Genomic DNA, 26,764 nt, shown 5'->3' with positions numbered 1-26,764 from the left:
GCCCTCTGCCGCTTGCGACCAGGATTACAGCTAAGAATCTCACCTCTAAGGGAATCTTCAAAAAAAAAAATCAAAATAATATTTAATATTTATAATATTCTGTCTTAGACTTGCACAAAGTATTGGTATTGGATCAGCTCGCTGATACCAGCCTGAATTTGTGTGAAGTAATATAATATCACTGACACCTTGGGCCAGAATACGACATTTCAATATTTTCTGATTAATAATAATCCATAATTAATCAAAGTGATATAGCGAGGGACAACTGCTCACCTGTCGCAACAATATAATTATGTTATTAAATTCCAACTTCAATGTGCAGTATCATCCCGTTGCTAAATGAAAGGAAATGGATCAAGTGAAGTTATGGTAAGAACTGAATTTATTGCGGATTAAAAATAATGTGACCAGTTTATGAACAGACCAGAGTGGCATTTGGTGGATACGCATGCAAACAAAGACAAAGCAGTGCATTTATAGGCTGGTGTCTTGTTATTAACAACGCCGTTTCACTCCAGAAAAAAAGATTTAAACACACACGTGAAACCATATAGTCAAAGTGCTTCTGCAACACTACACAAATAGCAAGGAGAGTGCCTGGTGGGGTGGGGGGTGGGGGGGGGCGGATTCAGGGGACCTACCCTCCGTCGGATGTGTGTGGAAGCGGGTGGTGACGCCCGGCGTGAGCGTGCTTGGGGTGGCTATCTGCACTGGGTGGAGGTGGGCGAGAATGAGCCTCAATGAGCGCGTCGGGTAAAGATGGAGGCTCCAGGCTGTTGTCTGTGGGATAGAGCTGCATCGTCGCCCCCTCCTGGACGCCTTCTTTACTGCAGGACTGGCAGCTGCAGTGGAAGATCCTCTCCACCAGCTTGTCCACGCGGGGAGTCTCGTTATTACCCGGGCAGTCCAGAGTCACCTGTAGTTGGCAGAAGACATATCAATAGAAAATTACATAAAAAATAATTTGGGGAAATTTAGATTGCAGTGAACAGTTATAATATTAAGGGAATAAAGCCTAAATATTATGAGAATAAAATCATAATATTAAGAAAATACATTTTCCAAAAAAACTGAAATATTTGGAAGACAAATCAACAGAAAATTACATTAAAAAATAATTTGGGGAAATTTAGATTGCAGTGAACCGTTATAATTTTAAGGGAATAAAGCCTAAATATTATGAGAATAAAATCATAATATTAAGAAAATACATTCCCCCCCCCCAAAAAATGAAATATTTGGAAGACAAATCAACAGAAAATTACATTAAAAAATAATTTGGGGAAATTTAGATTGCAGTGAACAGTTATAATATTAAGGTAATAAAGCCTAAATATTGTGAGAATAAAGTCATAATATTAAGAAAATACATTTTCCAAAAAAAACTGAAATATTTGGAAGACAAATTAACAGAAAATTACATAAAAAATAATTTGGGGAAATTTAGATTGCAGTGAACAGTTATAATATTAAGGGAATAAAGCCTAAATATTACAAGAATAAAGTCCTAATATTAAGAAAATACATTTTCCAAAAAAACTGAAATATTTGGAAAACAAATCAACAGAAAATGACATTAAAAAATAATTTGGGGAAATTTAGATTGCAGTGAACAGTTATAATATTAAGGGTACAAAGCCTAAATATTATGAGAATAAAATCATAATATTAAGAAAATACACCCCCCCCCAAAAAAATGAAATATTTGGAAGACAAATCAACAGAAAATTACATTTAAAAAATAATTTGGGGAAATTTAGATTGCAGTTATACAGTTTACAGTTATAGTATTAAGGGAATAAAGCTTAAATATTATGAGAATAAAGTCATAATATTAAGAAAATACATTTTCCAAAAAAACTGAAATATTTGGAAGACTAATCAACAGAAAATTACATTTAAAAAAATAATATAGATTGCAGTGAACAGTTATAAAATTAAGGGAATAAAGCCTAAATATTATGAGAATAAAGTCATAATATTAAGAAAATTCATTTTATGAAAAAAGCTGAACTATTTGGAAGTAAAAAAAAATACAAGGGCAAAAATAGAAAAAAACAGGTTGAGGAAAAAGTTATGATGTTATGGAAATAAAGCCAAATATTATGGGAATGAAATCATAATATTACGAATTTTTTCCCCAAAGATATATATATATATATATATATAATATATGAGAGCTGTGTTGCTCATATCGTCCTATTGGCTGGGACTTCCTTTCCCCAGGACATGGTCCAAATGATAAAAGCACATAAATTCCCATCCAATCTGAGCTGTTGCCCAAGCTAAGCGGCGGGAACGCCAGACCTCACACAACGTCCCCTTCGCTGTTTGCATTGAAAGCGATCATTCAGCAGTTTCATCAAGACCCCGCAGCCCCGACTCGGATCCTCTTTCATGAGAACCCGCTGTTATTTCCAGGCCCAGTTAAACTCATGCAACAATAATCACAACCACCAACATAAACTTCCATTTGAAGCTAATTAAAAGGGAGTTGAGCTTGGATCCTCCATCTCTAACACACACACACACACACACACACACAAGCAGCGCCGTGACTAATCTGTCAGGTAACCGCTGTTTTCCACACAAACGCCAGGTGACCTCACCTGGCAGCCTAGCCGTCACCGCAAGTTCTCAGGAACCGACGCGCCCACCTATTCAAATCCGTGCCAAGCGTTTTTTTTTTTTTTTTTGTGTGTGTGTTGGAGCAATAAACACGCTCGCCACCTTTCATGTCTGGGATGTGGAATGCTGGCTCTGGGAGCCCACTTTGAACCAGCAATAACTCTTACCACTTCCCACTGGGTCTGGGCGGGCATGCAGGAGTCGCAGTGCACCAGAGACTCGGTGGACTGTGGGAACGTGTTGGGGACGCTGTAGCTGAAACACTGGCCCAGACATGCTCTGCAAGGAGGACACGGGACACTCATTTCGGACATTTCTGGAGTCATAACAATAAGCATATTTACTGTATGCATTTATTTAATTAATCACAATAGATGTGTTTCATTCTATTCCCAATACAAACAAAAATTTGTTTTACAATAATTCATTGGTTTATTTGATAATTTTGTATTATATTATTAAAATGCATTATTAATGTGAATGTAATTGTATTTTGAACAATTCCTAATATTGTTATAAAAACAATACAGTTGAATTGTAGGAAAATTAGGTTGGGGAAAATATTACTACATTATTATTATATTACAATAGAAAATAAAACATTTATGAGAATGTTATGAAAATTAGGTTGTAACAAAAAGTATAATATTGTGGGAATGAAGGCAAAATATTATGAGAATAAAATGATAGTACTACGAGATCACAGGGCTATGTATGTTTGGATTGCTTTTCTACCTTAATAATAAAACGTTTCATTTAAACATTGAATTTTGTGTCTAGTCATTAAGTAATATTTCAATTTCTTGATGTTCTAAAACATTTAAGTATTACAAACATGCACTGGTGGAATTATATTATTATATAGTTGTCGTGGCGATACCTTAGCTGAGTTTCAAACGGCATACTTCCGTACACAAACTTAAATGCGCGGCAAAACGTACCCGGATGTGTAGTGACTGACACTCACCGTCCTCATTGGTCAACCTCTTGGCTCTGTAGCGGAAGAGGAGGGACTAACGCTCGTGCTCGTAATTCACAATTAAAAAGGAGAGACGAAGAAGAACGTAAATGTGGCTGTCGTCGTTTCCGGCAACAGTCACGGATTTAGGACTGCACTACGCTGTCAAAAATATATTTATGTATAAGTAAGTTTCATTTTTGTTTTGTTTTATTACAGTTATATTATGTGGAGATGATACTGCACTTTTCCTGATATGTTCTCATAAAAATCCACGTGCTAAATGCACAACACATTAAAAATGGCCGGTCGACACTTTTGACTGGAACGAGTTAGAGACGCCTGGAGAGATGGGATTCATTCCGACCTGTTTTGAATGGAGCGAGGCTGACATCCCGTGTGCCCGACTATCTGCGTGATGTTCTTGGCCTCGCACCAGGCGCTCTTGTCGGGGAACAGCGCCAGGCGGTTGATGTGAGCGGGCGGCGCCGCCGCTGCGTACAATCCAAACAGGGCGCAGCAAATTGGGAAGCTCTGCCACATGACTGCACCTTAAAGGGGCCACAACAACCAACAACACAAGCCGGTCAGCTGGTCTGCTCAAACATGCCCCCCCCCCAAAAAACTTTTGGAATAAAAAAAAAAACAGCAATTGCAAAACAAGAATAATGTGAAAATATTAAGGAATCTAACAAGGAAATTGCATTTTTTTTTCAAAAAATCATATCAATTTAGCAGCAAAAAATAAAGACTTTTTAAAAAACAACACAAAATCAAGTTAGAATTTTACCAGATTTAAGTCAAAATATTATTGAAATAAGATCAAAATATTAAGAAAAAAAATCGTAATCTAACGGAAAATGAAATTTATGAAAAATTGACAAAAATAAAGACTTTTTAAAAAAACAACACAAAATCAAGTTAGAATTTTACCAGATTTAAGTCAGAATATTATTGAAATAAGATCAAAATATTAAGAAAAAAAATCGTAATCTAACGGAAAATGAAATTTATGAAAAATTGACAAAAACAGCTGCAATTTTACAAGGATAAAGTCAAAATATAAAAACTAACAAGAAACATGTTTACATTTTAAAAATGTCATTTTACTAGCATAAAGTTAAAATATTAAGGAAAAAACATGTTCAAAATAATACTAAAAATAAAAAAATAAATCATAATAAAACAAAAATAATATGATGTAATATGATGAGAAAGTTGAAATTTTAGGAAAATTTGAATATTACAAGAATGAAGTCAAAATACTTTATTATGGAAATGACATATGGCATACTATTATGAAAAGAGAATTTACAAGAAGAAAACTGAAATAGAAAATAAATAGGTAGAAAATAACTGGAAAAAAATTGAAGAAAAATTTTACGGGAATCAAGGCAAAATATATATTTAAAAAGCTATATTCTAACAAGAAAAAAGTTAAAATTTTATGATAATGTATTCATAATATTACAAGGAAAATGTCATTTTACTTGCATTAAGTTAAAATACAAAAGAAAAAAATGTTAAAAATAATTACAAAAATTAAGCTAAGTTAAGTTAAGCACCCCCCGCAACCCTCGTGAGGATAAGCGGTAGAAAATGAATGAATGAATGAAGGGAAACAAAACAAAGTAAATTTTAGAAAATTTAGTTGGGGAAATAACAATATATTATAAGAATTAAAAATCAAACTATTATGGGAGTAAGTTCATAATATTATAAGAAGAAACTTAAAAAAAATGGAAATTAGAGGGAAAAAACTGCAGAAATTGACAAAAAAACAGCTGCAATTTCACAGGAATAAAGTCAAAATATAAAAAGAAAAAAATATATATTCTAACAAGGTAGTAGTTCCAATTTTATGATAATTTACTTAGGAAAATATATCATTTTGCTACCATAAACGTCAAATACTAAAAGAAAAAAAGATGTTAAAAATAAGACTAAAAAAAATTAAGTCGAATATGATGGGAAACAAAACTAAGTAAAGTTGTAATTTTAGGAAATTAAGTTGGGGAAAAGTTATAGTAGTACAACAATGACGTAGGGTCATAATATTACAAGAAGAAAATAGAGAAAAGACAATATAAAAAAAGAAAAATAAGAAAAAGGCTACGATTTTTGGATAATTAAATTTGAAGATTTGCTAGCTTAGAGTCGATGTATTAACAAAAAAATATGTTGTTTTTTAAAAGTCATAACATGATGAGACACAAACCAAACAAAATAAATGTTGTAATTTCAACAACAATTTTAACAACTTTTTTCAGGTATTTTTGGACATTTTTGGAGCACTCTTTTTTAACAAGAAGCCTTCTTGAATTAGTATTTGTAGACATATTTGTTTTGCTTTCATGTTTTTTTGTAAAATAGTAAAATGACATGTAACTATACAAATTAAGACTTCGATATCGTCATCACCTTGTCATCAACGGTGGTGCCCCTCTGCAGTAGCGCCCCAAAAAGCCACAGAAAAAGCAAAACAGACCTAACACTTTAGATAAGGGGTGTCCTTTTTCCCCAATATGGTGGCCATTTTTTTGTTTCTCTTAACTTTTTCCGCATTAATTTTAACACATTTTTTGCCCCTAATCTTCATTAGTACTGTTAAAGTGTGCGGGTCTATTAAAAATCAAGCTGTGGGGCATGTATAACCCCCGGGGTCACAGTTTGGACACCGTTGTGCTAAAGCTATCAGTTCAATATCTACAATAGAAAAAAAAGCCTGCATGTTTAATTTTTGTTAGTATCCACCATTTTCTTCCAAGAAAACCAAAACAAATTTCAACAAGCAATTTTCCATTCCATTCTGTCCGTTCCAGACCCCCCCCCCCCCACTCCCCCCGAAATATTAACAAATAAATACTTTAGTATGACAGTTGTCAGGAAAATGTTCAGTTACAGCATTAAAAACCTGTTTAGAACTTTCTAAATATTTTTTCAAACATTATTAGAGCCTTGTAAACATGAAATAACACCCCCATAGTTACCTTTACGCTCCAATGCCACTTTGTAGCTATTGTTACATCTTGTGTGCTCATGGCTAGCATAAGTATTGTGAATGATGGGCAAAATGACAAAAAAGTGCAGTTCCCCTTACATTTAAGAATTGAAAAAATTACCACTTCCACACAGAATAGGAGGAGAAGCTTTTCAGTCTATAATGTGGAACATGCCATGGCTGACTTTGTGACTTCATGCAGTGTTAAGGTAATGTAATGTGTTAATATTTTGTACCGTTACTGCCCCCTAGTGACCGGAATACTACATATCACTTGTATTTCCATGTTTTGACTAATAATAAAACCGTAGTCGACGACCAAACAGCCATTATTTATGCATTAATTTCTGAAATATTACAAAGAAGCGAGAACTGAACCAGTAGTACTTTATACTACAACTACATTTTGGGGATTTTAACACAATTTTCCTTCTGGGTGGCCCCAATCCATATTTTGGGTGCTCCAGAAAATGTGTCCAAACTATTATTATTATATTCTCATAGGGGAGGGTCACCGTGCCGCACTTTGAAAACCGTTTATTTTTTCTAACAATGCTGTGAGACACTCCAAAATAACAGCGCGTTAGAAATCTCCCTCGGGGGCCACACTTTGGACACCCATTCCCCTACAGGAAGTCACTAGCATGGGGAAGGTTTAAACTCCAGAATGTTTCGAGGAAGTTTGGTTTAAGGTTTACTTTTGGGGATTCTTCTGTTGCTTTAAGCGTCAAGTTTCATAGCGTAACATTAGCGTAGTAAGATTATACTAATAATAAACAAATAGAAAGACACGAATTAGAAGGTTTCTTGCTAGTGCTATTCGAATATGCTAATCGGAGAATACCTTCAAAGTGATACGATAAGTGAGGTAGATCGTTACTTAAAAGGAATAAAAGATTACCGTTGCTGCGCCACCAAACTTGACACTTGTATTCCCAATTTGAAAAAAAAAAAAAAAAAAAAAGAAGTTGGACGGTTCCGACGCGTTCAAAAGCAAAAACAAGGACCGTTTCCTGATCCGTCGTGGTCCACGCGAGGCTGCCGTGCCATTGAGCGGTCACATCATCACCCAGCCCGGGCGAGGAAGGAGGAGGATGAGGAGCTCTTCACGGAGAACCTCCATCAGGACGGAGCGTCGTCCCTCCCCTTCTTTGCTCCGTCCTTTCTTTCACTTTCCAAGCTTGTAAAAACCTCACATCCCAGCCTGGCACCCTGCTGGGCACCAGGCTGGGATGTCCACTTTGGAAAATGCCCCCCCTCAAAAAAAAACCCCAGATTAGTCACACTTTTTGGGGGTTTTTACACACACGTGCGCCACGGATGGCAGTGGTGTCCAAAGTGCGGCCCAGGGACCAGTTAGCGCCGGCGTTTTTTTTTCTACTGACCATTGGCACATTCTAAAAGTAGAACTTAAGAAAATTTATTGAATGTTACAACAATAAATATAATCATAATATTAATAGAAATTATTAATAGAAATTATTAATATGGAAAATAAACAAAAAGGGGTTGAAAAGGAGGTTGGAGAAAAAGTTATATTCATTCATTCATTTTCTACCACTTATCCTCACGAGGGTCGTGGGGGTGCTGGAGCCTATCCCAGGTGTCCTCATACACCCTGGACTGGTGGCCAGCCAATCACAGGGCACATATAGACAAACAACCATTCACACTCACATTCATACCTATGGACAATTTGGAGTCGCCAATTAACCTAGCATGTTTTTGGAATGTGGGAGGAAACCGGAGTACCCGGAGAAAACCCACGCATGCACGGGGAGAACATGGAAACTCCACACAGATATGGCCAAGGGTGGAATCGAACTCGGGTCTCCCAGCTGTGAAGCCTGTGTGCTAACCACCCGTACACTGTGCAGTCCTGGTTCAGTATATTTTTCATCAAAATAGTAGTCTTGCCAAAATGTTGTGTTGCTGCTGGATGTTCACAATATCCAAATGATACTGTCGTGGGGGTGCTGGAGCCTATCCCAGCTGTCTTAGAACAAGAGGCGGGGTACACCCTGGATTGGTCCCCAGCCAATCACAGGGCACATATAGACAAACAACCATTCACACTCACATTCATACCTATGGACAATTTGGAATCGCTAATTAACCTAGCATGTTTTTGGAATGTGGGAGGAAACCGGAGTACCCGGAGAAAACCCAAGCATGCACGGGGAGAACATGGAAACTCCACACAGAGATGGCCGAGGGTGGAATCGAACCCGGGTCTCCTAGCTGTGAAGCCTGTGTGCTAACCACCCGTACACTGTGCAGCCCTGGTTCAGTATATTTTTCATCAAAATAGTAGTCATGACAAAATGTTGTGTTGCTGCTGGATGTTCACAGTATCCGAGTGATACTGTCGTGGGGGTGCTGGAGCCTATCCCAGCTGCCTTTATGTCTTTAAGCTTTATGTGCTGGTTGTCATGTGTAGCTGCTCTATACAGGAGCACACAAGTCAATACAAAAGGGCGGAAAAATGAGCATAACATATTCGTTTAACGGGCGGCACGGCGGTTGAGTGGTTAGCGCGCAGACCTCACAGCTTGGAGACCAGGGTTCAATTCCAAACTCGGCCATCTCTGTGTGGAGTTGTTCTCCCCGTGCATGCGTGGGTTTTCTCGGGGTACTCCGGTTTCCTCCCACATTCCAAAAACATGCTAGGTTAATTAGCCACTCCAAATTGTCCATAGGTATGAATGTGAGTGTGAATGGTTGTTTGTCTATATGTGCCCTGTGATTGGCTGGCCACCAGTCCAGGGTGTACCCCGCCTCTCGCCCCAAGACAGCTGGGATAGGCTCCAGCACCCCCACGACAGTATCACTCGGATACTGTGAACATCCAGCAGCAACACAACATTTTGGCATGACTACTATTTTGATGAAAAATATACTGAACCAGGGCTGCACAGCGGCCGGGTGGTTAGCACACAGGCTTCACAGCTAGGAGACCTGAGTTCAATTCCACCCTCGGTCATCTCTGTGTGGAGTTAGCATGTTCTCTCTAGCATGTTTTCTCCGGGTACTCCGGTTTCCTCCCACATTCAAAAAACATGCTAGGTTAATTAGCGACTCCAAATTGTCCATAGGTATGAATGTGAGTGTGAATGGTTGTTTGTCAATATGTGCTCTGTGATTGGCTGGCGACCAGTCCAGGGTGTATGAAGACAACTGGGATAGGCTCCAGCACCCCCGCGACCCTTGTGAGGATAAGCGGTAGAAAATGAATGAATGAATGAATATTCGTTTAACACAGTGGCGTCTGGAACCGATTAACCGCTGCAAACAAGAGACAACTGTAATACTAAAAAGTGTTTATTTGTTAACTTGGGTGTCTGGAACGAATGAATTATATTTCCGTTATTTTTTATTATTATTTTATTTTTATTATTATTTTTAATAAAATATTTAAAATATTTTTAAATATTTTTAAAATATTTTAAAATATTTTTAAAATATTTTAAAATATTTTAAAATATTTTAAAATATTTAAAGTTAAATATTTAAAAATTTTTAAAATATTTTAAAATATTTTAAATATTATTTTATTATTATTATTTCATTATTATTATTATTTCCTATGAGGAAAATTGCCTCGGTTTTTGTGTATTTTGTTTTTTCAAATGAGTTGACCTCATCATTCACTCATAGCGGTCTTTTGATTCCGTACAAGAACAGCATAAAATGATCTGTTATAATAAATCCACAATATCCTTTTTGTTGTGGTTGTAAAACTGCACCGCATCCCGCTGACAGTCGTTTCTCGATTATTTTGCTCTGTTGGTAACCAAAATATTAATAACGTCTCTCAGCATGATGCAGTAAAAGTTGTTGAAATAGTGCTTCCTACGGAGCATTGCTATGTTGGTAAAGGAAGATCCTGTCTTGAGGCGGACCAGACGGGCATGACTAGACGGGAAGGTGACGCTTCATGCAGTGCAAAAAAAAAAAAAAAAAAAAAAAAAAAAAAAAAACCTTGGCTTTATACCTTCCCTTGACTTGACTTGTCACCAAGTTCTTGCGCTGCACAGGTGTCGGGCCTGGCTGCGGTCCACCTTATCGGTTTCACTAGCAAACACGTATTTATAATGAACAGGGGATGAGCGACAGGCTCACCTTCTGCCATTCAAGGACCTCGGAACCCTACCTTCTTTTGTCAGCTGGAATGTCAACCAACTCAAACGTGTCCTCCGTCATGTCTCCTTACACCAGAAAGTCTGCTCAGACATGCAAAAAAGTGTTGCGCTCACCTGTTAGCAATAAGAGACACAGTTTCAGCCCAGAAATGGCCTTCATCTGCATTCCAGGGATTCTGCTTCACCAGGGGGGCTAAACATATGTCCACGAATGTCCACGCTAACACAGGATGAAGCAAGCCATGTCGTCCTCGGGTGGGATGCTTTGCAAAAAAGACCAGAAAGGTGAAATTTAAGTTGCAGTGGTTAGAAATTGGTTGAGAAATGTGAACAAATGCTGTTTACGTTAATGGTGAGGTAAAACTGGGAATTTTTGGAATGTTTGAACAATGGAAAATGTGGAAACTCTAATGCAGGGGTCTCAAACACGCGGCCCGCGGGCCAAATGTGGCCCACAGGATACTAGTTTGAGGCCCTCGCCTTGATATGAAAGTTTAATGTTTGATATGGATGCTGTATGGTATCATGTACCCAGAAAAAATTATTACGTTTGATTAATGTTCATGTTAAAGGTTAAATAACTGTTAATAGTTATCCTCCCTATCCGTGTGGAAGTGGTAAGTTTTTGGCTATTTAAGTTGAAAGGAAATAACTTGAAGGCTACCGTTTAGGTCGCTAGCGCTCTAGTTTGCGAGTTAGCATGTGTTTTAAGACCAGGGGTCTAAAACACGCGGCCCACAGGCCAACTGTGGCCCGCAGGACACTAGTTTGAGACCCCCGCCTTGATATGAAAGTTTAATGTTAGTGCGGCCCGCGCAAGTTTGATATGGATGCTGTATGGTATCATGTACCCAGAAAAAATTATTACGTTTGATTCATGTTCATGTTAAAGGTTAAATAACTGTTAATAGTTATCCTCCCTATCCGTGTGGAAGTGGTAAGTTTTTGGCTATTTAAGTTGAAAGGAAATAACTTGAAGGCTACCGTTTAGGTCGCTAGCGCTCTAGTTTGCGAGTTAGCATGTGTCTCAAGACCAGGGGTCTCAAACATGCAGCCCAACTGTGGCCCGCAGGACACTAGTTTGAGGCCCCCGCCTTGATATGAAAGTTTAATGTTAGTGCGGCCCGCGCAAGTTTGATATGGATGCTGTATGGTATCATGTACCCAGAAAAAAGTTTGATTCATGTTCATGTTAAAGGTTAAATAACTGTTAATAGTTATCCTCCCTATCCGTGTGGAAGTGGTAAGTTTTTGGCTATTTAAGTTGAAAGGAAATAACTTGAAGGCTACCGATTAGGTCGCTAGCTCTCTGGTTTGCGAGTTAGCATGTGTCTCAAGACCAGGGGTCTCAAACACACGGCCTGCGGGCCAAATGTGGCCCGCAGGACACTAGTTTGAGGCCGCCGCCTCGACATGAAAGTTTAATGTTAGTGCGGCCCGCGCAAGTTTGATATGGATGCTGTATGGTATCATGTACCCAGAAAAAATTATTACGTTTGATTCATGTTCATGTTAAAGGTTAAATAACGGTTAATAGTTATCCTCCCTATCCGTGTGGAAGTGGTAAGTTTTTGGCTATTTAAGTTGAAAGGAAATAACTTGAAGGCTACCGTTTAGGTCGCTAGCTCTCTAGTTTGCGAGTTAGCATGTGTCATTGCAACTTTTACACTGCAGGGACTGGAAACGAGCACGAGCTAGGAAGCTAACCAGTTAGCTTTGAATTGATTTCTTGTAAACTTAAAGGCGCACAATTCACTGACCGTGGTCGGGTCTGCAACCAATTAACTATGCTAAACGAGGGAAGACTTGTTTTACTAACATTTGGATTGTATTCTCATAATATAAAACTTTTTTCCTCCCACATTCCAAAAACATGCTAGGTTAATTAGCCACTCCAAATTGTCCATAGGTATGAATGTGAGTGTGAATGGTTGTTTGTCTATATGTGCCCTGTGATTGGCTGGCCACCAGTCCAGGGTGTACCCAGCTGGGATGTTTAAATAACTCTGGTAGAGCTACTAATTGTGGTGGGAAAATGCTATTAGAAACCCCGCTCTTTGTATGCACACTCTATAATGCTACACAGACTTTTGCTCCATGACTTCCACTAAATAAAAACAGTTAGGACACTGATAAACTGTTACTTACTGCTGGCTCTTCTGACGCTTCCACATGACCAAGTACCGCTGGAAAGGCATCGGTCCAGCTGCGTAGCGGCCATGTTCACTAAACAGTCCAATGTTTAGCATTTCTTTTGCTAGTCGGGAATCAGGAACTCCAACCTCTTGTGTCTGATGGTGGCGTCTTTAGGAATTGGAAGCAAATATGGCTTTCCCTTACACCCAAACAAAAACCTTTTACGAGGCATTGCTAGAAATGTAAACACAGAAGCAGAGCTTGGGCAGACAGCCCTCTGTGACATCACAGAGTAACAGTTTTGGCAACGCCCTCTGAAACAGAGTGTTTTGAGTCATTCCAAATTTCTTTCAAGGCTCACTTCTAAATGCGCGAAGATCGTTATTTGAAACTTTGGTATTGTTTAACATGAGAATATTACATTTTCACTGAATTGATAGGTCAAAAAAGTGGGAAAAGCGTAATAGGTCCGCTTTGAGAACACACTTGAACTCGTACAGTGACGGGACTGATTGTAAAAGTACCAGATGGAGGGGATTTTTTTTTTTGTTTTAATTATTTAATTTCACAGACTTCATTGCTTCTTGTAGAGTGCTGTATCATTCCATCTGTTGTTTTCTGAAATCCGCAGTATTTGTGTTTTTATTGTCAATTTATTAGCCCACTTATTGTGTGGAAATATGGGCTGATAACTATAAAAGCAATCTTCACTCATATCACCTCCTACTTTGGTACGTGACAAAATTAAAATTAAATTAAAATTAAAATTAAAATTAAATTAAAATTAAAATTAAAATTAAAATTAAAATTAAAATTAAAATTAAAATTAAAATTAAAATTAAAATTAAAATTAAAATTAAAATTAAAATTAAAATTAAAATTAAAATTAAAATTAAAATTAAAATTAAAATTGGAAAGCAGGAAGTGAACAAATGTAACAGTTACTGTCTTCACTCATATCACCTCCTACTTCGGTACGTAACAAAATTAAAATTAAAATTAAAATTAAAATTAAAATTAAAATTGAAAGCAGGAAGTGAACAAATGTAACAGTTACTGTCTTCACTCATATCACCTCCTACTTCGGTACGTGACAAAATTAAAATTAAAATTAAAATTAAAATTAAAATTAAAATAGGAAAGCAGGAAGTGAACAAATGTAACAGTTACTGTCTTCACTCATATCGCCTCCTACTTTGGTACGTGACAAAATTAAAATTAAAATTAGGAAAGCAGGAAGTGAACAAATGTAACAGTTACTGTCTTCACTCATATCACCTCCTACTTTGGTACGTGACAAAATTAAAAATTAAAATTAAAATTAGGAAAGCAGGAAGTGAACAAATGTAACAGTTACTGTCTTCACTCATATCACCTCCTACTTCGGTACGTGACAAAATTAAAATTAAAATTAAAATTAAAATTAAAATTAGGAAAGCAGGAAGTGAACAAATGTAACAGTTACTGTCTTCACTCATATCACCTCCTACTTCGGTACGTGACAAAATTAAAATTAAAATTAAAATTAAAATAGGAAAGCAGGACGTGAACAAATGTAACAGTTACTGTCTTCACTCATATCACCTCCTACTTTGGTACGTGACAAAATTAAAATTAAAATTAAAATTAAAATTAAAATTAAAATTAAAATTAAAATTAAAATTAAAATTAAAATTAAAATTAAAATTAAAATTAAAATTAAAATTAAAATTAAAATTAAAATTAAAATTAAAATTAAAATTAAAATTAAAATACGAAAGCATTTCAGTATGTGGAAATTGAAATTTGTGAAAATTAAAATTTGTGTTGTAAAATTAAAATTAAAATACAAAAGTATTTCAGTATGTGGGAATTGAAATTTGTGAAAATTAAAATTTGTGTTGTAAAATTAAAATTAAAAGGTCAAAAAAGTGGGAAAAGCGTAATAGGTGCGCTTTGAGAACACACTTGAACTCGTACAGTGACGGGACGTGCGCCATATTGTACGCTCACCTGAAAAACATGCATGCCACTGTATTGTGTTTACCAAAATGTAAGCTACTGCATATAGATTAGGAAGATATTTAGTTTTTATGACGTGGAAATGTCACAAAAAGGTGAAAAAATGACCTATTTTCTACTTTATGTTCAGGCAGTTGGATGTGTTTGTTTCAGCAAGTATTTTTCTTTCCTTTTATTTCCTAATATTCTCCTAAAGTCTTTCTCCTCCCACTCTCCAACAGGGCCGCAGATGCTGAACCTGGCCTTCATTCCAAAGCAGCAGGAGTTCAAGTCTCTGAGCTCATTAACACACAATATTACCTCCCACACCCAAACCACGTTGCATTGCTCTGAGAGAGACATAGAGAGTCCTCCTCAAAAATCCATGTGTCTTGTTAAAACAGTCAGTAAGTAATTCATGGTAAATACAAATCATGTTAAATACATTTAAGGTTAACAACTATGATAAATATTACAGTAAATTCTGAATGAATTACTTCATAAATTCATTCATTCATTCATTTTCTACCGCTTTTCCTCACGAGGGTCGCGGGGGTGCTGGAGCCTATCCCAGCTGTCTTCGGGCGAGAGGCGGGGTACACCCTGGACTGGTGGCCAGCCAATCACAGATTGCACATATAGACAAACAACCATTCACACTCACATTCATACCTATGGACAATTTGGAGTCGCTAATTAACCTAGCATGTTTTTGGAATGTGGGAGGAAACCGGAGTACCTGGAGAAAACCCACGCATGCACGGGGAGAACATGCAAACTCCACACAGAGATGGCCGAGGGTGGGCAAAGACAAAATAAGAAGCTAAAAAGTTACCACTTCCACACAAAATAGGAGGAGAACTCATTAATTCATTCATTTTCTACCGCTTATCCTCACGAGGGTCGCAAGGGTGCTGGAGCCTATCCCAGCTGTCTTCGGGCGAGAGGCGGGGTACACCCTGGACTGGTGGCCAGCCAATCACAGGGCACATATAGACAAACAACCATTCACACTCACATTCATAGCTATGGACAATTTGGAGTCGCTAATTAACCTAGCATGTTTTTGGAATGTGGGAGGAAACCGGAGTACCCGGAGAAAACCCACGCATGCACGGGGAGAACATGCAAACTCCATACAGAGATGCCAGAGGGTGGGCGAAGACAAAATAAGAAGCTAAAAAGTTACCACTTCCACACAAAATAGGAGGAGAACTCATTAATTCATTCATTTTCTACCGCTTATCCTCACGGGGGTTGCAGGGGGTGCTGGAGCCTATCCCAGCTGTCTTCGGGCGAGAGGCGGGGTACACCCTGGACTGGTCGCCAGCCAATCACAGATTGCACATATAGACAAACAACCATTCACACTCACATTCATACCTATGGACAATTTGGAGTCGCTAATTAACCTAGCATGTTTTTGGAATGTGGGAGGAAACCGGAGTACCCGGAGAAAACCCACGCATGCACGGGGAGAACATGCAAACTCCACACAGAGATGGCCGAGGGTGGGCAAAGACAAAATAAGAAGCTAAAAAGTTACCACTTCCACACAAAATAGGAGGGGAACTCATTAATTCATTCATTTTCTACCGCTTATCCTCACGGGGGTTGCAGGGGGTGCTGGAGCCTATCCCAGCTGTCTTCGGGCGTAAGGCGGGGTACACCCTGGACTGGTGGCCAGCCAATCACAGATTGCACATATAGACAAACAACCATTCACACTCACATTCATACCTATGGACAACTGTGGCCCGCAGGACACTAGTTTGAGGCCCCCGCCTTGATATGAAAGTTTAATGTTAGTGCGGCCCGCGCAAGTTTGATACGGATGCTGTATGGTATCATGTACCCAGAAAAAATTATTACGTTTGATTCATGTTCATGTTAAAGGTTAAATAACTGTTAATAGTTATCCTCCCTATCCGTGTGGAAGTGGTAAGTTTTTGGCTATTTAAGTTGAAAGGAAATAAAATGTTTTTGGAATGTGGGAGGAAACCGGAGTACCCGGAGAAAACCCACGCATGCACGGGGAGAACATGCAAACTCCACACAGATATGCCGAGGGTGGAATCGAACCCTGGTCCTCCTAGCTGTGAGGTCTGCGCGCTAACCACTCGACCACCGTGCCGCCACCTGGTATTATATTAAAGCTTAATTTGCTTATTCTCTATTGCAGTAATTTGTGAGGCATGGGATTTGTGACTTTGCACAGAATTTAAATGTGTTCCTTTTTCTTTCTTTTTTTTTTGCAACTGAAAATAAAAGATGCAAAACAGGACAAGCCGCTTATTCGTTGAGTGAATATGCTTCCTACATCTGTGGTTAGATGGCTCATCCCCTTCAAGTGGGGATTGTATGAAACCAAAGGGAACTTGACAGTGGCTTTATTAAATATACATCGAGTGCCCTGAGCTGGGCTGGACTCAAAATGGCGGTACAAGGGAAAACAGATGCCTGTGCGGTGAATCCGCATCCTCGTTAATCCTTCACTGCTGGTCCTGAGAGGAAACAGAAATCACGTAGCCTGAGGTGTGCATGTGTGCGACGCCGCAACGCTCTCACAGGCCCCCCGCCCCGCGCTCACCTTCAACAAGCGCCTGGGAATCGAATACGGCGACTTGAAGTCATTCTGGCAGTTGGAGTAGGCCATGCCCAGACCCAAACCGGAGCCGAACGAGACGGGCCACGTGCGTCCTGCGGGGAGAACAAAACACTCATTGGTGAGGTAAACAAGGAGAGTCTGCTGCTGAGGGACCGGGGCTTACGTTTGAAGAAAACCACGGAGAAAACGATGCCCACGCCGAGGCCGGTCACTGCAAAGAATATGACAAATATTAATAATAATATAAAATAATAATAATAATAATAATAATATAAATATATTAAATATAATAATATAATAAATATAATATATATATAATAAATATTTATCTGTGCGTTGTGAGCGAATTTCCAATATATCCGAGTCCGATATATCCGAGGTTTACTGTATATTTTGTAAATTGCTGTGATAGAATCCATCCTTTTGTTTTGATGCTTATTTTGCACTGAACAGGAAGTCATTGTGTCATTGTTTAATGTCGTGTAAGTTATGTTTTTGGCGACATAAACTGACCCATTTGGCTAATATTTAAACATGAAAAATGATAATGGTAATGGTTTTATTTCATTTGAACATGCATCAGATTACAATTGAATGCATCCCATAATCAGTTCCCAGTTCCACATGTCCAAAAGGAGTAGGAAGAAGCAAAGCTTATTAAATCCTACCCCTCCATCTGGTACTTTTATAATCACTAACTGTTACATTTGTTCACTTCCTGCTTTCTATAATACAGTTTAAGGTGTTTTTTTTTTTTTTTTAATAATGTACCACGTACCGAAGTACAAGGTGATATGAGCATCCAATGCCATAATGGGTACCATAGTAAGTGTCAATATAGTGATATATATAGCACATCATGACTGGTTCAAGACTCTTCATCCTTGTATTTAGCAAACATCAACTGCTTGTATTGTTTCTTGAATTGGCTCATCAGGACACAAGTTTGAGGCCCCCGCCTTGATATGAAAGTTTAATGTTAGTGCGGCCCGCGCAAGTTTGATACAGATGCTGTATGGTATCATGTACCCAGAAAAAAATTATTACGTTTGATTCATGTTCATGTTAAAGGTTAAATAACTGTTAATAGTTATCCTCCCTATCCGTGTGGAAGTGGTAAGTTTTTGGCTATTTAAGTTTAAAGGAAATAACTTGAAGGCTACCGTTTAGGTCGCTAGCTGTCTAGTTTGCGAGTTAGCATGTGTCTCAAGACCCTGCAGTTGCGCAATATGTTGTAAATAAAAAGAGTATAAATGTGACTATAGTCGTGTTTTGTCATGTCTACAGGGCTCTAATAATGCTTTGTTCATTTTAATCTGAAAAAAATAATTTGTCTACCCACCAACTATATGTGGTTTATTAAGTTTTTATTATTTGCTGTTTTATTATTATTATTATATTTATTTATTACTGATTGATTTTCTTTATTCTTGTTTTGTTTATTTATTTTTCATCTTATTTTGTGTAGAAAAATAAAAAGTAAGATATTTGAGAACAGTGGAATGTTTTATCAGAGCTTTTATTGTAGAAAATTGGAAGTTTTTTTAATTTTTTTTTTTTTTAATAAATGCTTTTTTTTTTTTTTTTTGGAAAACCTGAAAACCAGTCTCACCCAGACCCTAGCTCCAGTGGCCCCCAAGTAAATTGAGTTTGAGACCCCTGGCATACACTGACATAGCTTGGATTGGTTTTACCACAGTGATGCCCCGCATCCTTCATTTTTTTCCATTGCCAAAGGGGGCAGGGAGGTAAGCTAAGGAATAAAGGTCGATATCAGTGCGGCAAAAATCCCAGACGCCTGTATTGTCTCCGTCTGTTGAGGACCTTGAGGAGGAATGTGTTTGTGCGCTGAGCTTCACCTCGCTGCAGGCCACGCCGCACCCAATGGCAGCCCAGCCAGCACAGAAAACATATAAAAGGAGCCATTTGGGCCCCTCTTGAGTCTTAATTGGATTCAGAGAGCTATGCAGCATGACCGATGTGCTTGAACCAGAACCCTCAGACTGTTTTCGATTACACAGCTTTTGAAAAGTCAAACACTAGAAACTCATCTTCATTATCAGTCCACATCGACATTAAACCATATGCATTCGCTTTTATACAATTATTTTGTATGTTTGTTTCGCTCTCGCTTTGCTCTTGTGCCAAACGCTGATTTTCATCGGAGGGAACAGAGAAATACTCGTCGGAAAATATGAGAGCACATCAACATGTCCTTTTGAATCAGATTGTCGTCCAATGAAAAGATTTGTACGGCAAGAGAAAATCTACAAACCGCAAGAATCAAAATCCTCGCCAGGTTCGCCGTCTCCGATTGTGGGATATTTGTTTATTCCCGCAATTCAGTAATCACATGGTTTCCACTCAAGAAGCCCACCGGTGACCACAAAGCACTGCTAGAGTAGCCATCATCAGACATTTAGATCAGGGGTCTCAAACTCAATTTACTTGGGGGCCACTGGAGCTACGGTCTGGGCAAGGCTGGGCCGCATCAGGTTTTCCAAAAAAAACCAAAACGCATTTATTAAAAACAGAAAAATATACAAATTTTTTCAGTGCTTTGGTTCCAATTTTCTACAAGAAAAGCTCTGATAAAACATTCCACTGTTCTCAAATATCTTAATTTTTATTTTTCTGCACAAAATAACATGAAAAATAAATTAATTAATTAAGAATAAAGAAAATCAATCAGTAATAAATAAATATAATAATAATAATAATAAAAAGGCAAATAATAAAAACTTAAAAAAACACATAGTTAGTGGTTAGACAAATTATTTTTTTTCAGATTAAAATTACCAAAGCATTATTAGAGCCCTGTAGACATGACAAAACACGACTATAGTCACATTTATACTCTTTTTATTTACAACATATTGCGCAACTGCAGGGTCTTGAGACACATGCTAACTCACAAACGTGACAGCTAGCGACCTAAACGGTAGCCTTCAAGTTATTTCCTTTCAACTTAAATAGCCAAAAACTTACCACTTCCACACGGATAGGGAGGATAACTATTAACAGTTATTTAACCTTTAACATGAACATGAATCAAACGTAATAATTTTTTCTGGGTACATGATACCATACAGCATCCATATCAAACTTGCGTGGGCCGCTAACATTAAACTTTCATATCAATGCGGGGGCCTCAAACTAGTGTCCTGCGGGCCATATTTGGCCCGCGGGCCGCGTGTTTGAGACCGCTGGTCTTGAGACACATGCTTACTCGCAAACTAGAGAGCTAGCGACCTAATCGGTAGCCTTCAAGTTATTTCCTTTCAACTTAAATAGCCAAAAACTTACCACTTCCACACGGATAGGGAGGATAACTATTAACAGTTATTTAACCTTTAACATGAACATTAATCAAACGTAATATTTTTTTCTGGGTACATGATACCATACAGCATCTAAATTAAACTTTCATATCAATGCGGGGGCCTAAACTAGCGTCCTGCGGGCCACATTTGGCCCGCGGACCGCATGTTTGAGACCCCTGATTTAGAGTTTTCTTTTCACAAAGATGGTGGCCGGGTGGTGCCGTCCGTTAATCAGCTCAGCAAACGACATACGGTTCATCGTACGCACGCTTTAACCCTTCAGCGGAACATATGCTGCAGGGCTGCTTCGGCCACGGGAGGCACTTCTGCACAGCTGGCGGTTTGCTAGACGGAGCTCAAAGACTGCAGATGTTTTCCTCCCGGCGAGAAGCACATTTTATTGTGCCGACGGTGGCGTCACGCAGAGTCAAGTGGATTGTCTGCCAGTCTAAGTGTTTTGCCATTTTCCATTTGTCTCAGCTTGGATCGCTTTCGGTTCTCCCCCCGCATCGCCCTCACGATCCTCTCCGTTGTAGCTCGTCTTTGCCACGCCGCTACGTGGGATTCATTTTTGCGTCGTTTACGGGTAAGACTGTTAAACAACGGGACGTCTATGCGATACGACCTGGAGACCTTTCACAGGCCAAGAGTTTATAAAAGCACTTCTCATCCAGGAAGAACGGATGAATCATTCTTTGGATATTTATGTCAGACTGACATGAGGGCCAATTCCAAAGTCCTCTGCATTATATGAATTTAAACAGTGGAACCTCCAGGAAGCAACGCAATTGCTAGCCCGACTCCATTTACACGGAAAACGACTTTATTAATAACGATACAGTCCAGTTTCTCATACAAGTGTGAAAAGAACTGAAAAACATTCATTCATTTTCTACCGCTTATCCTCACGAGGGTCGCGGGGGTGCTGGAGCCTATCCCAGCTGTCTTCGGGCGTGAGGCGGGGTACACCCTGGACTGGTGGCCAGCCCTAGAGGGCGGCACGGAATGTGTTAGTGTTCACTAAACTCATCACACACCAACTTAACACTCAAAAAGGTATAATTATGAAACCAGCTCAAGGCAAATATCATTCATTCACTTTTCCTCACGAGGGTCGTGGGTGGTGCTGGAGCCTATCCCAGCTGTCTTCGGTGTGAGGCGGGGTACACCCTGGACTGGTGGCCAGCCAATCACAGGGCACATATAGACAAACAACCATTCACACTCACATTCATACCTATGGACAATTTGGAGTCGCTAATTAACCTAGCCCTAGAGGGCGGCACGGAATGTGTTAGTGTTCTAACAAAGAACACTAAACTCATCACACACCAACTTAACACTCAAAAGGTATAATTATGAAACCAGCTCAAGGCAAATACCATTCATTCATTTTTCCTCACGAGGGTCGTGGGTGGTGCTGGAGCCTATCCCAGCTGTCTTTGGGCGAGAGGCGGGGTACACCCTGGAATGGTGGCCAGCCAATCACAGGGCACATATAGACAAACAACCATTCACACTCACATTCATACCTATGGACAATTTGGAGTCGCTAATTAACCTAGCATGTTTTTTTTGGAATGTGGGAGGAAACCGGAGTACCCGGAGAAAACCCACACATGCACGGGGAGAACATGCAAACTCCACACAGAGATGGCCGTGGGTGGGGAAAGACAAAATAAGAAGCCAAAAAGTTACCACTTCCACACAAAAAAGGAGGAGAACTCATTAATTCATTCATTTTCTACCGCTTATCCTCACAAAGGTCGCAGGGGGTGCTGGAGCCTATCCCAGCTGTCTTTGGGCGAGAGGCGGGGTACACCCTGGACTGGTGGCCAGCCAATCACATGGCACATATAGACAAACAACCATTCACACTCACATTCATACCTATGGACAATTTGGAGTCGCTAATTAACCTAGCCCTAGAGGGCGGCACGGAATGTGTTAGTGTTCTAACAAAGAACACTAAACTCATCACACACCAACTTAACACTCAAAAAGGTATAATTATGAAACCATTCATTCATTTTCTACCGCTTTTCCTCACGAGGGTCGCAGGGGGTGCTGGAGCCTACCCCAGCTGTCTTAGGGCGAGAGGCGGGGTACACCCTGGACTGGTGGCCAGCCAATCACAGGGCACATATAGACAAACAACCATTCACACTCACATTCATACCTATGGACAATTCGGAGTCGCTAATTAACCTAGCATGTTTTTGGAATGTGGGAGGAAACCGGAGTACCCGGAGAAAACCCACACATGCACGGGGAGAACATGCAAACTCCACACAGAGATGGCCGAGGGTGGAATTGAACCGGGGTCTCCTAGCTGTGAGGTCTGTGAGCTAACCCCTAGACCACCGTGCCGCCCAGCTGTGGAACTATCAGACACAATTAGTGTTTTGAACCTAATGGAAACCCCTAGTTAAGTTATTTATGTTTTTTTATTCTTTATTTTTTCACTTATTATATGTATTTTGCTACTTTATTTACCTTTTGTTCATATGTTTTGTACTTCTCGGCCACCGTACGTAAACTTAAAATCCCCCCATTAAGATAGTAAAAGTGACTCATGTGCGCATAAGATAGAATTTTGCTCTCAATTTTAATTTTGACTTTTTATCTTTTTAAAAAAACATATAAGACGGTGTTGCAAGCTAATCAGTAATACACTTCCATTCATTTGACCTCAGTAAGGCGACACACATACATTAGTGGTCATGTTCTCGTCCCGATAAAACACATTAATGAAAGCATTGTGCTCAACCATGACGTATCTTATATAGGAACACTGAATTATTATATCATATTTAACTGTGTCATTGTGAACTTTACCTGTTTTCACAGCGGTGTCTGCAAGGCAACGGTCCCACTTTCTTCCGTGTTCCTCCGCCATGTTTCCAGGTCTTCGAGATTCTCCAACGTATCGCGAGAGGATGATAATCCCGTTTCTTAGACGTCGTTTCAGCATTGATGATAACAGTTGTTCCTTCCTTTATGGAGAGATGTACGCTGCTTGGTCTCTCACAACATTGTAGACTTAGCTGAACTCTAAGTTAAATTATTATTTTTGGTACTTAAAAAAAGGAAAAACATGAAAATGTATTGAATGTGATCGTTATTCTGGGGACATTTTGTATTCATAAATGCCGATTTTTAAATAATAATAAATAATAAATAATAAATAATAAATAATAAATAATAAATAATAAATAATAAATAATAAATAATAAATAATAAATAATAAATAATAAATAATAAATAATAAATAATAAATAATAAATAATAAATAATATCTTAAATTTATATAGATAAATAATAAATAATAAATAATATCTTAAATTTATATAGATAAATAATAAATAATAAATAATAAATAATATCTTTAATTTATATAGATAAATAATAAATAATAAATAATATCTTAAATTTATATAGATAAATAATAAATAATAAATAATAAATAATAAATAATAAATAATAAATAATAAATAATAAATAATATCTTAAATTTAGATAGATAGATAAATAATAAATAATAAATAATAAATAATAAATAATAAATAATAAATAATAAATAATAAATAATAAATAATAAATAATAAATAATAAATAATAAATAATAAATAATAAATAATAAATAATAAATAATAAATAATAAATAATAAATAATAAATAGATGACATCAAATATGAACAGTATACAGTGTAAACAGTAATTTGTATAAATAATTTAGACAATTAGTGTTTTGAACCTAATGGAAACCCCTAGTTAAGTTATTTATGTTTTTTAATTCTTTATTTTTTCTCTTATTATTTGTATTTTGCTACTTTATTTGCCTTTTATTTATCGTTTGCTTTTACTTTGGCCCTTTTGTCTCCGCCAATAGCCTGCTTTGTCTTTATTCTGGAATTTACTCGAAATTGTTGCCACTTTTGTATGTATATACTCTTTGTATGTTCATTGTTTGTCTTCTGTTCCAATAAAAAAAAAAGAATTGGTTTGAGCACACTTTGTTTGGTTTTGTTTTTTTCAATAAACTTCATAATACATTATACAGTTATACATTCTACATTTAAATAAACAATATTTGACATATTTGATACCAAGCTAATGGTACCCAGAAAATTAATTCAAATATTTTTTAAACTCCTCTTATTACGGATGGGCACAGGAATCGACGGATTGGCCATAATATATCTACAGTATTATAAAATGATGTTTTTGTAAAAAAACAGAATTGTGTAATTTTGTTGATTAACGCAAAAGAGGGTAAATGCACTACTTAGGTGCAACAGGCAGAGGCGCTGTTGAGTCTGTCTTAACCATAACAACGTCAACCTTAGCCATTTTTCCCGGGAAACCCTTTCTTTCCCAGCACTCTCCCATTGTAATAGTTTGCTGTATTTTTCCTGTGTTTTACAAATAAATAAATAAATCTGACATATTTTTCTAACCTCCTTACTGAAGATGCAAACATGAAAAGTCAACTTTGCGATGTAAAATCAACGGATAGTGGAAAATAAAAACTTGCAGGAACATCAGTGATAACAGTTGTGATGATTAGACACCATATGATTTTTAGATATCATTAACCAATAATTAACTCACTAACATGTTATTCACATGGAGTAATGTGTTACAAACAAAACAAAACAGAAGGCCTTCAAGGCACTTCCCACGCTAACTAACGCGTGTGATGGCGGAGGACACAAAAGGCAATATTTGTGTCGCAGAAATTGTGTGCATATTTTGCAAACATCACGTCAATGATGACGTCCACTGCAAATACTGCTTGCAATTGTATCAGAGCCGCAAAGTTCAATATTCTAAACCAGGGGTCTCAAACTCAATTTACCTGGGGGCCACTGGAGCTAGGTTCTGGGCAAGGCTGGGCCGCATCAGGTTTTCAAAAAAAAAAAAAAAACGCATTTATTAAAAACAGAAAAATATACAAACTTTTTCAGTGCTTTGGTTCCGATTTTCCACAATAAAAGCTCTGATAAAACATTCCACTGTTCTCAAATATCTTAATTTTTATTTTTATAATATCTTAATTTTTATTTTTCTACACAAAATAAGATGATACATAAATAAACAAATCAAGAATAAAGAAAATCAATCAATCAGTATTAAATAAATATAATAATAATAATAATAATAATAAAACAGCAAATAATAAAAACTTAAGAAACCACATATAGTTGGTGGGTAGACAAATTATTTTTTTCCAGATTAAAATGAACAAAGCATTATTAGAGCCCTGTAGACATGACAAAACACGACTATAGTCACATTTATACTCTTTTTATTTACAACATATTGCGCAACTGCAGGGTCTTCAGGACACATGCTAACTCGCAAACTAGAGAGCTAGCGACCTAAACGGTAGCCTTCAAGTTATTTCCTTTCAACTTAAATAGCCAAAAACTTACCACTTCCACATGGATAGGGAGGATAACTATTAACAGTTATTCAACCTTTAACATGAACTAAAAGTAAATTAAAAGTAATAATTTTTTCTGGGTACATGATACCATACAGCATCCATATCAAACTTGCGCGGGCCGCACTAACATTAAACTTTCATATCAAGGTGGGGGCCTGAAACTAGTGTCCTGTGGGCCGCATTTGGCCCGCGGGCCGCGTGTTTGAGACCCCTGTTCTAAACTACCTGTTTGTGTCTAACTAGCAAATTAAATGTAAATGTAGCAAATGTAAATGAACTCTTCAAATAAAATACATTTTGTATGATATTCTAATTGAGATGAGTTAATATTGTGCCCAGGTTTATTTGGCATATGTGTATAATGTGATTAAAATTTAGCCACAAATGTAGCGTTAAAGAGCAATGTGTACTTATTTCACGCCATGAAAGCATTTATTATGAAAGGACAGTGACTAAAAAGCCTTGAAGTTGCAAGAATAAAGCTCGTCTATTCCAGTAGGTGAAGAGCACCACTCCTCTCTTGCCATACTTGG

The 26,764-nt window shown here is 37.7% G+C and overlaps 2 protein-coding genes across 3 annotated transcripts; both read right to left on the bottom strand.

Annotated features, from left to right (window-relative positions):
• Window positions 1-362: 362 nt before the first annotated feature.
• On the bottom strand, window positions 363-11,994 carry nbl1 (NBL1, DAN family BMP antagonist). Of its 2 annotated transcripts, none has more exons than XM_058055289.1 (4): window positions 10,847-11,994; window positions 3,957-4,140; window positions 2,799-2,910; window positions 363-919 (listed from the first exon to the last, which is right to left on the bottom strand). In XM_058055289.1, the coding sequence occupies exons 1-4, from the start codon at window positions 10,896-10,898 to the stop codon at window positions 641-643; spliced, it is 627 nt and encodes a 208-aa protein (XP_057911272.1). In that variant the 5' UTR covers window positions 10,899-11,994; the 3' UTR covers window positions 363-640. The 2 variants fall into 2 exon arrangements, with proteins under 2 accessions (XP_057911272.1, XP_057911274.1); XM_058055291.1 differs by lacking the exon at window positions 10,847-11,994 and adding an exon at window positions 7,492-7,808.
• Window positions 11,995-16,978: 4,984 nt separating this feature from the next.
• Window positions 16,979-23,740, bottom strand: LOC131106340 (MICOS complex subunit Mic10-like). Its single transcript, XM_058055295.1, has 4 exons — window positions 23,618-23,740; window positions 17,620-17,667; window positions 17,439-17,548; window positions 16,979-17,352 (listed from the first exon to the last, which is right to left on the bottom strand). Exons 1-4 carry the CDS (start codon window positions 23,676-23,678, stop codon window positions 17,341-17,343), a joined length of 231 nt encoding a protein of 76 aa, XP_057911278.1. The 5' UTR covers window positions 23,679-23,740; the 3' UTR covers window positions 16,979-17,340.
• Window positions 23,741-26,764: the final 3,024 nt, after the last annotated feature.

This window comes from Doryrhamphus excisus, chromosome 18 (assembly GCF_030265055.1).
Source record: "Doryrhamphus excisus isolate RoL2022-K1 chromosome 18, RoL_Dexc_1.0, whole genome shotgun sequence".
Taxonomy (NCBI): domain Eukaryota; kingdom Metazoa; phylum Chordata; class Actinopteri; order Syngnathiformes; family Syngnathidae; genus Doryrhamphus; species Doryrhamphus excisus.
This window is presented reverse-complemented; position numbering and strand designations above follow the sequence as displayed.

Coding starts and splice junctions, on each gene's coding strand:
- nbl1 (XM_058055289.1), bottom strand. CDS start 10,898: ATGCAGATGAAGGCCATTTCTGGGCTGAAACTGTGTCTCTTATTGCTA. Junction 4,141..10,846: donor GTGTCTCTTATTGCTAACAG/GTGAGCGCAACA, acceptor GGCCCCTTTAAG/GTGCAGTCATGTGGCAGAGC. Junction 920..2,798: donor CCCAGACCCAGTGGGAAGTG/GTAAGAGTTATT, acceptor TGCCAACTACAG/GTGACTCTGGACTGCCCGGG.
- LOC131106340 (XM_058055295.1), bottom strand. CDS start 23,678: ATGGCGGAGGAACACGGAAGAAAGTGGGACCGTTGCCTTGCAGACACC. Junction 17,668..23,617: donor AGACACCGCTGTGAAAACAG/GTAAAGTTCACA, acceptor TATTCTTTGCAG/TGACCGGCCTCGGCGTGGGC. Junction 17,549..17,619: donor CTCCGTGGTTTTCTTCAAAC/GTAAGCCCCGGT, acceptor TTCTCCCCGCAG/GACGCACGTGGCCCGTCTCG.